This window comes from Penicillium canescens (assembly GCF_028828765.1).
Source record: "Penicillium canescens strain IBT 15451 chromosome Unknown utg000004l_segment0_segment0, whole genome shotgun sequence".
Taxonomy (NCBI): domain Eukaryota; kingdom Fungi; phylum Ascomycota; class Eurotiomycetes; order Eurotiales; family Aspergillaceae; genus Penicillium; species Penicillium canescens.
In genome coordinates this window covers 5037455-5049273 of record NW_026703966.1, presented here as the reverse complement: position 1 = coordinate 5049273, position 11819 = coordinate 5037455, and the positions used below count along the sequence as shown (strand labels likewise).

The 11819-nt window shown below is 49.2% G+C and overlaps 5 protein-coding genes across 5 annotated transcripts; 4 read left to right on the top strand and 1 right to left on the bottom strand.

Moving 5' to 3' along the window:
- Positions 1-24: 24 nt before the first annotated feature.
- On the top strand, positions 25-1152 carry N7446_007265 (E3 ubiquitin-protein ligase; the record flags this gene model as incomplete). Its single annotated transcript, XM_058516011.1, has 2 exons — positions 25-35; positions 225-1152. Coding segments are annotated over 2 exons (939 nt in total), but the record flags the coding sequence as incomplete, so codon positions are not given.
- A 3817-nt stretch (positions 1153-4969) lies between these two features.
- Positions 4970-5471, top strand: N7446_007264 (uncharacterized protein; the record flags this gene model as incomplete). The annotated part of the gene is made up of 2 exons (XM_058516010.1): positions 4970-4982; positions 5032-5471. 2 exons carry the CDS (start codon positions 4970-4972, stop codon positions 5469-5471), a joined length of 453 nt encoding a protein of 150 aa, XP_058373188.1.
- A 441-nt stretch (positions 5472-5912) lies between these two features.
- On the top strand, positions 5913-7629 carry N7446_007263 (MDR family MFS transporter; the record flags this gene model as incomplete). The annotated part of the gene is made up of 3 exons (XM_058516009.1): positions 5913-6325; positions 6382-6841; positions 6892-7629. 3 exons carry the CDS (start codon positions 5913-5915, stop codon positions 7627-7629), a joined length of 1611 nt encoding a protein of 536 aa, XP_058373187.1.
- Positions 7630-7892: 263 nt separating this feature from the next.
- On the bottom strand, positions 7893-9176 carry N7446_007262 (uncharacterized protein; the record flags this gene model as incomplete). Its single annotated transcript, XM_058516008.1, has 3 exons — positions 7893-7930; positions 7993-8558; positions 8617-9176. The coding sequence occupies 3 exons, from the start codon at positions 9174-9176 to the stop codon at positions 7893-7895; spliced, it is 1164 nt and encodes a 387-aa protein (XP_058373186.1).
- An 804-nt stretch (positions 9177-9980) lies between these two features.
- On the top strand, positions 9981-11679 carry N7446_007261 (argininosuccinate synthase; the record flags this gene model as incomplete). The annotated part of the gene is made up of 8 exons (XM_058516007.1): positions 9981-9995; positions 10130-10172; positions 10231-10272; positions 10325-10345; positions 10404-11089; positions 11140-11219; positions 11268-11343; positions 11392-11679. The coding sequence occupies 8 exons, from the start codon at positions 9981-9983 to the stop codon at positions 11677-11679; spliced, it is 1251 nt and encodes a 416-aa protein (XP_058373185.1).
- Positions 11680-11819: the final 140 nt, after the last annotated feature.

Here is an 11819-nt window from a genome sequence, read left to right as displayed (position 1 = left end):
CCTTGAGGCCCAGGCTACCTAGATATGCACGTAAAGTTTGTTATGAAATTTGAACTAATCAGTTGCTTTCCTGTATCTTTCTCCTCTTGTAAACAACTCAAGTCTTCTTCAAATCGTTCCCAGCCTCCAACACCTGTTTGCCAATCCTCTTGCTGGACACCGAAGTGCCACTACTTGGCAACCGATGCAGAGGTGGATTTGAACAAGATATCAAAATGACTCAGGGTACCGACGCACTTCGCTACTGGAAACCTTAAAGAATATGCACTGAGCCATGAGGGTTTGATACTAACAGAGCCGTACCCAGAGGTTGGAATTCATGGGCAAAGATCCGAGCCTGAGAAGCAGAGTCTCCCGCAGACCAGCAAATCGCTTTTCGCGAGCCTTAAAGGCGATTTACAGACAGCTTTAAGATTCCAAGCCTGGAAAAAGAGACCCGAACACACAGCAGCCTCAGCCAGGGGTCAGGAGGTACTCGCTGGTGCCAGTGCCAGCGCCAGTGCCAGTGATCCCACAGATCGGTCTAGTACAGACGATCCATCATTCCCAAATGGCTCTTCTTTGAAGAAGATACCACCGACTGAATCCTCTGTACGCCCGCAGAAGGCTCCATGCTCTGGACTTTTACAGGTTGCCATAGACACAGACAGGTTCGCTGTACCCATGACTGCGAGATGCGTATCCTGTTTCGATGAATTCTGCTTCGCAGAGATGACCAAAATGCTATGCTCTCACAGCTATTGCAACACTTGTTTGACTCAAATGTTTCGATACTCTGCGGTGGTTGAATCTTTGTTTCCCCCTCGATGCTGCCGCCTCCCTATCCCGGTCGAGCAAGTCCAGAGCGTGATAGGGCCGGATCTCACGAAACTGCACAAGGAGAAAGCAATCGAGCTCAATGATTCCAATCGCACATATTGCTCGAACCAAAGATGTCTGCGGTACATTTTGCCATACTTTATCTCGAACGCCGTTGCCATATGCCAGTCTTGTTCCTTTCTTACATGCGCTGTGTGCAAAATGCCCCAGCATACTGGTCAATGCCGGGATGTGAATGAAGAGCTGTTGCTGGGTCTGGCGAAAAAGCAGAAGTGGCAACGGTGCCCATCATGCCATTTGCTCGTGGAACTGTTGGAAGGATGTCCCGCAATACGGTTTGTCACCAGGATGAGTTTGATTCTTCGGACTTAAAGCTGACATTCGATCAAGATGCGTGTGTTTTACCATATTTTGTTACACTTGTGGCGCGAAGGCTGGCCGTTGCTCCTGCGTAGGAATGCACGCATAAGCCTCAGGAGGCTAAAGCAGCCATTTTATTTCCTTTGGAATGGAGTGCCGTAAATTGCTTTTCAGGGAAGGCGTCAAAGCCAATGCAGTCAATTGATGAATCGAAGATATGGCATATCAAATTGCTGTTGTTCTTGATAGGCGCAAAGGACACAAAGAGAGAAGAGAGGTGAATGAGATTTGTATGAGAAAATCTGAGACTAAGAGTACATGTACGGTGATATTGAGGCGGAACGATCCATCTTTTACGTTCAAGTGAAGCTACGAAGTCGCTGAATAGTATCGCGTTCCTGCTTTGAGTTTGAGCCAAGTGTTGCAAATGCGCGCCACGATAACCAATGTAGTCCCAACAAGCATAATAACAGTAGCAAAACACTGGGCATACAAGTAGCTGCCGTCACCAGTCTGTATCAATGCTTCCGCAATTGGCGATCCAGTGAGGGCTGCAAAGCTGATACTTAACACCATTCCAGTTCGAACAGCAATCTTTTCCAAGTCCATTATTAACGATGTTAGACTGGCGGGAAACAAGGATTGCAGACTAGCCGAGAATACGCAGTTAAGCACTTCGAATACATACAACCGCTCAATCCGGTAACGCCCATCCTGCTAAACAGCATAATCGATGAAACCAGGGCAACCGAAATGAGGAGAGTGATCGGGCCAGTATATCGGTCAGCAAGGATATCCGGTAGGATCCTTGCTGGGAATCTGACACCGAACATTATCAGTATCAAATTGGTAGAGGTAGACTGACGCTAACGATACAAACGGGAGGGGTGACAAAGCCGCTGCGTACCCGTGCGGGAGTTTTCCGCGAATTTCTAAGCATATTCATGTAAGCGCGGGACCAAGATCCTAAGGCTGACCAACTCGGCATATGGGGTGGTTTTTATCACTTATCATGCAAAATGGCGTGCCCGAGATGATTACAAAGGGGGAAGTGATTGCGAATCCATCCAAAAATGCTAGGGATGTATCCAGGTATATAAGGAGGGTACGCCTCCTCGAAAGTTGAACTTTTCAACCTTCAATCAAACCAACTTCGATACGAACATTACCAACCCAAGACTTGATCCTGACAAAATGCCTGCTAAAGTTGCTCTTGCCGGTGTAAGTAACCTTGCCCTCTTATTTTTTTTTTGTACTCAACTAATATCGACCAGGGAAGCGGCAACCTAGGCCCAGCTGTACTGAATCAATTGCTAGACGCTGGGTTCGATGTGACAGTTCTATCTCGTCAAGACAGTGACAAGACCTTCGACCCAAGAGCCAAAGTCGCAAAAGTCGACTATGAATCTCTTGACTCCCTCAAGAATGCCCTGACTGGCCAGGATGTCGTCGTCAGCACACTTGGTGTGGGTGCAGTGCCACGGGACACCCACCTCCGTCTCGTTGACGCCGCTGTTGCCGCTGGAGTAAAGCGGTACATTCCCTCAGAATACGGATGCGACACGACCAATCCCCAGACTGCCAAGCTTCCCGTCTTTGGCGACAAGGTGGCCGTCCAGGAACATCTTAAGAAGGCCAATAAGGAATCTGGTCTGAGTTACTCGCTCCTCATCACTGGCCCCTTCCTTGACTGGGGTCTCAAAGTGGGATTCTTGCTCAACCTTTCCGGCCCTGTTGCAACATTGCATGATGGCGGCGAGCGAAAATTCAATGCCACCACTCTCGCCGATGTTGGTCGCGGAATTGCTGGAATCATCAACAACCTCCCGGAAACCGAGAATAAGACCGTTTACGTCAGCTCGGCCTCTGTGTCCCAGAAACAGCTGTTGACCTTGTCAGGCAAGAGTCTTGAGACGAAGACCGTCCCGACAATTGATTTGGAAAAGGATGCGTTTGCGGAGTTGAGCAAGCCGGCTCCTAACCCAGGAGTCTTTGCAGTCCTTTTCATTCAGCGAGCGATCTTTGGAGAAGGTTTCGGAAGCCAGTTCGATTCCGGAAAGCTGTTTAACGAGTCGTTTGGTTTGAAGACTTTGTCTGACGAACAAATTCGCGGCTTCTTCAACTGAACTATTTGTCAATAAATTAAGGATAGCCAATATTTAGGATATAGATACGTATGGTATCACATTTATATTATATCAAGGATACTTCATATTCCACGCGCAGTAGTTACTAGGAGTTGCAAAATGTCATCGATTGTTTACCTGTGGTGACGTCACACATCCAAATTCCCCGATCTCGATCTCGATCTGAGCCCCTTGCATAACTCAATTTACACTTCTTAACAAGAGGACCCCAATGGAATTTGCCGATCTGTGAATTATTGTCAAGGAGGAAGCTGTTGTGAGATTGACTCGGATATCAGTCACCAAACCACAAGATGAAAGGAGGAAATACATCAAACCCAGTAGTCCTCTACTGGCACAGAACAGATTTGCGGCTTCATGATTCTCCAGCTTTACACGCAGCGTTGGCTTTGAAGCCATCCATCTTCATCCCAGTGTGGACTTGGGATCCTCACTATGTCTACCGAGCACGAGTAGGCCCAAACAGATGGCGGTTTTTGCAAGAATGCCAGGCGGATCTCTCGAAGTCATACACTAAACTGAATCCAAATCAAAAGCTCTGGGTCGTACGCGAAGGGCCGCAGACCATCCTTCCCAAACTTTGGAAACATTGGGGTGTCACGCACCTGGTGTTTGAGAAGGACACAGATGCGTATGCCAAGGACAGAGATATTGATGTGATCAAGATGGCCGAAAAGGTTGGCGTTGAGGTGATTGTCAAAATGGGTAGGACTCTGTTTGATCCCGACGAGGTGGTTGAAAAGAATGGCGGCAAACCGACAATGAGTATCACTCAACTCGAAAAGGCTGCTGAGAAGATTAACAACGGCAGCCCGGACAAGCCACTCGAGGCACCCAAGAGCATCCCGGACCCATGGGAGGAGGATAAAATGGATCTGAGCAGTCTCAAACAGGACTCGGTTGATCATGAGCCGGATTTCAATTCGGAACACCGCATCAAGGCGGATGCTCAATACTCTCAATTGATGGGCCCGAATAATGATTTTGGAGTTCCAACTTTCGAAGATATGGGTATGGACATATCGGAAGCTGTAACTCCTCATCGAGGAGGCGAGACAGAAGCCTTAAAAGTCCTCGGAGACTGCATCAAGCACGAGGACTACATTGGGAGGTTCGAAAAACCGAACACCTCACCAGCGGACTTTGAACCCCAATCAACGACGCTGTTATCCCCTCATCTCCACTTCGGCTCGCTCTCGGTACGCCAATTCTGGTGGGATGTTCAAGGGGTTCTCGCCAAAAGAAGGAAAGAGAAGAAGCCAAACTCGTCTGTTCCAACCAGCTTGGAGGGTCAGCTTTTATTCCGGGATATGTATATGGCAGCTCAAGCAGCGCTTGGTCACGAATTTGATCGAACCCATGGAAACCGAGTTGCTCGTTTCATCGATTGGCACCTTAAGACGAACCCTGCCAAGAAGGATGGATCAATCGACGGGGCGTATGAAGCGGACTCGCAGGACGCAGAGGGATGGTTTCAGCGGTGGAAGGAAGGCCGTACGGGCTTCCCATGGATCGATGCCCTAATGCGCCAATTGAAACAAGAAGGCTGGATTCATCACCTGGGAAGACACAGCGTTGCCTGCTTTTTGACTCGAGGCGGGTGCTATGTAAGCTGGGAACGTGGAGTCGAAGTGTTTGAAGAGATGTTGATTGATCGTGAGATTTCTCAAAGCCGATACTGCTATCAGTCGCTAACATGCCCTAGATGAAACTGCATCCAACGTGGGAAACTGGATGTGGGTGTCCTGTACGGCTTTCTATAGTCAATACTACAAGTGTTACTCGCCCATATCGTTTGGAAAGAAGTGGGATCCAGAGGGGCAATTGATCAGAAGATACTGCCCCGAGCTGGCCAAATTCGACAAGAAATGGATTTATGAGCCGTGGCGCGCGCCCATCGCGGACCAGAAGAAGTTTGGTTGCCGGGTAACAGGGGATGGTAGTTCATCGTCGAAAGAAGATGGTACTGAGCATACGTATCCCAAACCAATGTTCGATTTCGATGAGCGACGACAGATTTGCCTAGATGGTATGAAACATGCATACGGGGTTGGCCTTTATGGCAATGATGAGAAGGTCAAGAACGGAACTTGGAAAAAAGAATTTGATGGAGGGGACAGGGCAGCAAAAAGACAGAAGATCTAAGATGACTGTAATTGAACAAATGAACCTTGTAACGGCTAAATGGGCATTGACCATTTTGCAAAAGCAACGAGCAAATATCAAACGTAAAGCATATAACGTCACCTCGTGCTCGTGAGTCAACATGATCTAAGGTTTTAGTCCCGATAAATGAGACCAACACCGCACGTGGTGGTTATTTTGCTGCAGGTGAGTATGAGGTGCAGGGATCATAACTGGCAGATCTCGCCGCGCGGGGTTCTACTTCCTCCCTATTCAATGCAGTCTCTACACATGGATAAATTGCAAGCAAAGTGACTCATTTGTATACGGGACTCGGCGCGGAACTCAACCCGAAGCCCCACTGATAACAGGGCGGGGCCCTGGAAGAAAAATATTTTCAAGACTTCGAACTATTGTATAACGTTATTGCAAATATCTTGACTATCTCTTGCTGAAATTATCATGGAATTCCAAGACGCTCCCCCGCCCCAGGGGCAAAGCAGAATCCGAATCGTCACGGTAATGACAGCGCTGGCGCTGTCAATGTTCGTGGCGGCACTCGATCAAACAATTGTTTCAACAGCTATTCCGACAATTGCAGCTCATTTCCACTCAGCTGCTGGATATACGTGGATCGGTGGTGCATATCTTCTTGCGAATGCTGCCGGTGCATGCATTTGGGCCAAGCTTTCCGATATCTGGGGCCGGAAACCCATCTTGCTCTTGGCGGTTGGGTGGTTCTTTATTAGTTCGATTATTTGTGCCACTGCCGTTAATATGGAGATGCTTATTGCTGGTCGTGCCTTGCAAGGTGTGGCAGGTGGTGGGTTGCTCCAGCTTGTCACTATTATCATTTCTGATCTTTTCAGCGTGAGGTAAGATACTAATACGGTATTCCCGTTTGACGGTCTAATGCTAATTATTGGGATAGACACCGCAGTCTGTATCTTGGTCTCATGGAAGTGATGTGGGCTTTTGCTGGAGGTATCGGTCCAATTCTTGGTGGTGCTTTCTCTCAATACACCGGCTGGAGGTGGACATTTTGGATCAACCTGCCTGTTTCTGGTATTACCTTCGTTCTGCTGTTCTTCTTTTTGGATGTGCACAATCCCAAAACGAAGATTATGGATGGTATCCGGGCGATTGACTGGTTTGGCAGTCTTTCAGTCTTGGGTCTCACCCTGATGCTCTTGTTAGGGCTGGACTTTGGAGGAGAAACATTCGCCTGGAAATCCCCGCAGGTCATTTGCCTGATCATTTTTGGTTCTTTGTGTTCCTTGCTGTTTGTTTACAGCGAGAAGAAGCTTGCAAAGTATCCTCTGATGCCGTTGGACATATTTGCTCGTCTATCAAACGTTGCTACGCTTGCAGTGGCTTTTGCGCACGGATTCGTAAGTTCTTTTTCCCCCTTGCTATTCACATCAAAACTAACCGGTTACAGGTCTTCATTGCCGGTGAATACTACATTCCCCTTTACCTGCAGTCAGTGCACCAGGCATCCCCAATGCGATCAGGTGTCCTGATCCTCCCTCTCGTCATCACCGAAGCCTGCGGAGGTATGCTCTGCGGTGCCATTATCCATCGCACTGGCCGATACCTTGAGCTAATCTGGGTGGGTCTTGTTCTTCTGACAATCGGAAACGGGCTATATATCAACCTCGACGTCACATCCTCCATAGGAGAGATCGTGGGCTACCAAATTCTCAGCGGCTTCGGTGCCGGTTTCCTCTTCCAAACACCCATCATCGCTATCCAAGCCATGGTCTCCCAAGAGGACACCGCTACCGCTACAGCTACGCTTGGATTCATTCGTAACATGGCAACTGCCTGCTCCATTGTTATCGGCGGTGTCGTCTTCCAGAATAGCATGGGTGAACAGCAGTCGAACCTTTTGGCTTCTGGAATGTCTGAATCGATGGCAAACAGGATGTCTGGAGATGCTGCCGCTGCAAGTATTGAATATATCAAGGATATTACGGACCCCGCGCAGCTACTTGCTGTGAAGGAGGCTTTTGCTTGGAGTTTGCGCAACATGTGGATTCTGTATACGTGCATGTCTGTTGTTGGTGTTTTCTGCTCTGCTTTCATTCTGAAGGCTAAGTTGAGCAAGGAGCATGTGGAGACCAAGACGGGGTTGAACATTGAGAAGGCGCCTGCTGAGAATGTACATAGTGTCTAGGATCTTTACTAAAAGCACGTATCTTGCTTAGGCAATTTTGAAATAGCACTTATCTGTTGATTTCATTGTCACTACCATTCATAGCTAGCAATCAGTATCACGAAGAACACGACAGCATCTTATATAATGATCATTACAGAACGCTAATGAAACTATCCAAGTTTATTTCTATTCAAGGTAACAAGTGTTTGTTTGTGACGACTATCACTTTCTAGCTGAATGCGAAATGGGGTAGATACCGTCGGAGAACCAAGAGACGTAGCTCAGTACTCAAGGGTTTGTTTGATAGCGTCGTAGATCCCTAAATACCGAAGTTCCGTAGATTAGCAGATGACAAAATGCAAAATGATGTAGATAACTCACTTGCAACATCAGGCAGAATAAATTGCTCGTAACTCAAACCTGTGTGCGTACTCCAACCCGCAACGCGCTTGACAGGGGCCTCTAGACGCAGGAAAGCACCCTCCTGGATGGTAGATGCAACCTCCGCACCCACACCATAATTGATCATGCTTTCATGGACAACAATGGCTCTTCCTGTCTTTCGTACGCTCTCCAGAACTGTTTGACGATCCCAGGGATAAATGGTACGCAAATCAATAAGCTCCACGCTGACGCCCGGCATGGTCTTTTCGATGGCCGAGATAGCAGACGAGCACATGTAGAGAGGCTGTCCATAGGAAATGATTGTCAAATCCTTGCCAGGTTTGATGACTTCAGCTTTACTGAGCGGGATAGTGTAGTATTCGTTCGGGACATGTTCCACGGCTGCGCGGTAGAGAATCTTAGGCTCCATGAATATCACCGGATCGTTATGCTCGAAGATGGACGCCAATAGGAGGCCCTTTGCCTGTGATGGAGATCGTGGCATGACTACCCGCACACCAGGAACATGTGCAAACAGGGACTCGGGAGACTGTGAGTGGTACCTATCGTTTTGGACGATTAGCATGAAGGTCCACTTGACACCCGGTATGTATAACCTACAAGGCACCGTGACCAACCGCACCACACGGCATACGGATCACCAGTCCACCAACATTGATCCCCGTCCCACCTTCACGATATCTGAACTTGGCCGCCTCGTTGACGATTTGATCGAATGCTGGGAAGACGTAGTCGGCAAATTGGATCTCTGCTACCGGCTTCATCCCTTCCGCGGCAGCTCCAATCGCAAATCCCGCAATACCTTGTTCCGTCAAGGGCGTATTAAACACTCGATCTGACCCAAACTCTGATTGAAGATCCATTGAGCACCGAAAGACACCACCGAATGCAACATCCTCGCCGAAGAGAAGCACCTTTTCCGATGTAGACAGGGCGGTTCGTAAAGCAGAGTTGATGGCTTGGAAGTAATTTAGTCGCTTAGTCGTAGCCGCAGCAGGGTATTCTGATGTATTTGACAGTGAAGATGATGTATGATGCAAAATGGGAGTGGTTTTGTAGTCAATAGGCAAGTTCAGCTTCGCGGATGGTGTAGGTGCGCCAGAGTAGAACCGCCGAGGCGTTTGGGCGAGACACCGCAATGGAGCGCGGAGAGGTGCCATCTCTGGGGATTTTGACGAAGTGAGAGAGGATATGTGTTAAGCTACATGGGAGAAATCCCCTCCAGGGGTGTCTTTAAAATATGTTGGTCGCATTGTCCGGGGCAGAGCGCGGGGAAGTCGCCGCGGGTAGCCGAGCGGTACGCAAACAGGTCAAACCTCACAAACACCCTATGACGATATCCCCGTGACCTGGAAGTATAGGATTGCTGTCCTACATGATAAACCCAGGCACTCGAACACAACCATAAAAGAGGTGAAAAAGAGACGTCGAAGTAGGATGAAAATAATGCATGAAACGGTATACTCGCTTCGAGGCTTTCGTGTAAAGACAGCCCAATACTTCACCAGTGATACTATATACACACTTATGACCCCCACCCTGTACACTTGGGTATCTAGGTGTGAACAGTGGATCTTGCTGCATGTTATGCTTGTTTGCTGTATGGAATTGACCCGATTTGAGAGTATTGGTTCCTTGATATGGGGTGAGCTAGCAGGAATGTACTTATATTTAGATCGGCTTTGCAGCTAGTGAGCGTAGGTATATATAGCCCAATTGCTCTCTTAACTCTACACTACAGTCCTCTACCTCAATTTGCACTCAATTGACTGTATATTCCATTTATATAGTTCTGTTAACAAAATGACTTGGAGGGGGATCGACTTTATCTCTTATCAGCCGGTGTCGGACCGCGTGACTTTCCCCGGCCCGCACCAAAACCGCATTTTTTCGAATGACTCAACCTTCTTCCTGTTACTCCACGTTCAACTTTCGATCCCATTTCATTCCATCAATCACTCACAATGGCTCAGGGAAAGGTATGATCTTTTGGTTTTGCTTCATGCTTTGCGCGATTCTCTCTTCCAATTCCATCTCACACCGCTCCCTCTCCCCCGCCACACTTTCAATTGCTTGCCATGCTTCCTGGATTACTGACAATACGATTGCGCAGGTTTGCCTCGCCTACTCCGGCGGTCTCGACACCAGCTGCATCTGTATGGACATCTTGGGTTACTTAATTGACCAATTGCGGTTACTGATACCAAAATACAGTGAAGTACCTCATTGAGGAGGGCTATGAGGTCGTCTGTTTCAGTGAGTCGCAAATGTGATACATCCAATGACTCAATTGCTAACCTCAACGCAGTGGCCGATGTTGGCCAGGAAGGTAATTAACAATCAATGCGACATCAATCCGACAACGATCTAACCTGCAACTATTTTAGAGGACTTCGAGGCTGCCCGCGAGAAGGCCCTGAAGATCGGTGCCCTCAAGTGCGAGATTGTCGACATCCGCCGTGAGTTCATCGAGGAGCTCTGCTTCCCCGCCATTGCTTGCAACGCCGTCTACGAGAACGTCTACCTTCTCGGTACCTCCTTGGCTCGTCCCGTCATTGCCCGCGCCCAGATTGAGGTCGCCCAGCGCGAGGGCTGCTTCGCCGTCTCCCACGGCTGCACTGGTAAGGGTAACGACCAGGTCCGCTTCGAGCTTGCCTTCTACGCTCTCCAGCCCGACATCAAGGTCATTGCCCCATGGCGCGAACCCGTCTTCTACGAGCGCTTCAAGGGTCGTCAGGACCTGCTCGACTACGCTGAGCAGAAGGGTATCCCTGTCACCTCCACCAAGTCGAAGCCCTGGAGTATGGATGAGAACCTGGCCCACTGCTCCTACGAGGCTGGTATCCTGGAGGACCCCGACACCACCCCTCCCGCCGACATGTGGAAGCTCACCCAGGACCCTCTGTCCGCTCCCGACCAGCCTGAGGACTTCACCCTGACCTTCGAGAAGGGTGTTCCCGTCAAGCTTGAGTACACCCAGGGCGGCCAGAAGAAGACCGCCACCGATTCCGTTGAGCTGTTCCTGACTGCCAACGCCATTGCCCGCCGTCACGGTGTTGGCCGTATCGACATTGTAAGCTTCATGGTATATAGCGAAGATTCAATGTCACTGACCCCAGATAGGTCGAGAACCGTTTCATCGGTATCAAGTCCCGTGGCTGCTACGAGACCCCCGGTCTCACCTGCCTGCGCTCCGCCCACATGTAAGTGACCTCGTTTGCAAGTTGTTCGACTCAACTAACATATTCCAGTGACCTTGAGGGTCTGACCATGGACCGTGAGGTCCGCGCTCTGCGTGACTCCTTCATCACCTTCAACTACTCCAAGGTAAGCAACACATAACCATTCCATCAGCTTCGATCTAACAAATTCCAGCTCCTGTACAACGGCATGTACTTCTCTCCCGAGCGTGAGTTCCTCGAGTCCTCCATCACCGCTTCCCAGAAGTCCGTGAACGGCCAGGTCCGCTGCCGCGCCTACAAGGGCACCATGTCCGTTCTCGGCCGCTCCTCCGAGACCGAGAAGCTCTACGACATGAGCGAGTCCAGCATGGACGAGATTGGTGACTTCTCCCCTGCCGAGACTACCGGATTCATCAACGTCTCCGCCATCCGTCTCAAGAAGTACGGCCAGATGAAGGCCGCCGCTGGCGAGCGTCTGTAAATGATGTTTAAAAGAATATAAGACACGCCTTCTCTTCGACTTGGAATGACTGGAATGCCATATGTTGACCGTCCCTGGCTTCCCGCCATGTCGAGTCTCTCTGGTCCAATATTCCATGCGTATCATGGGATGGTGGCTTG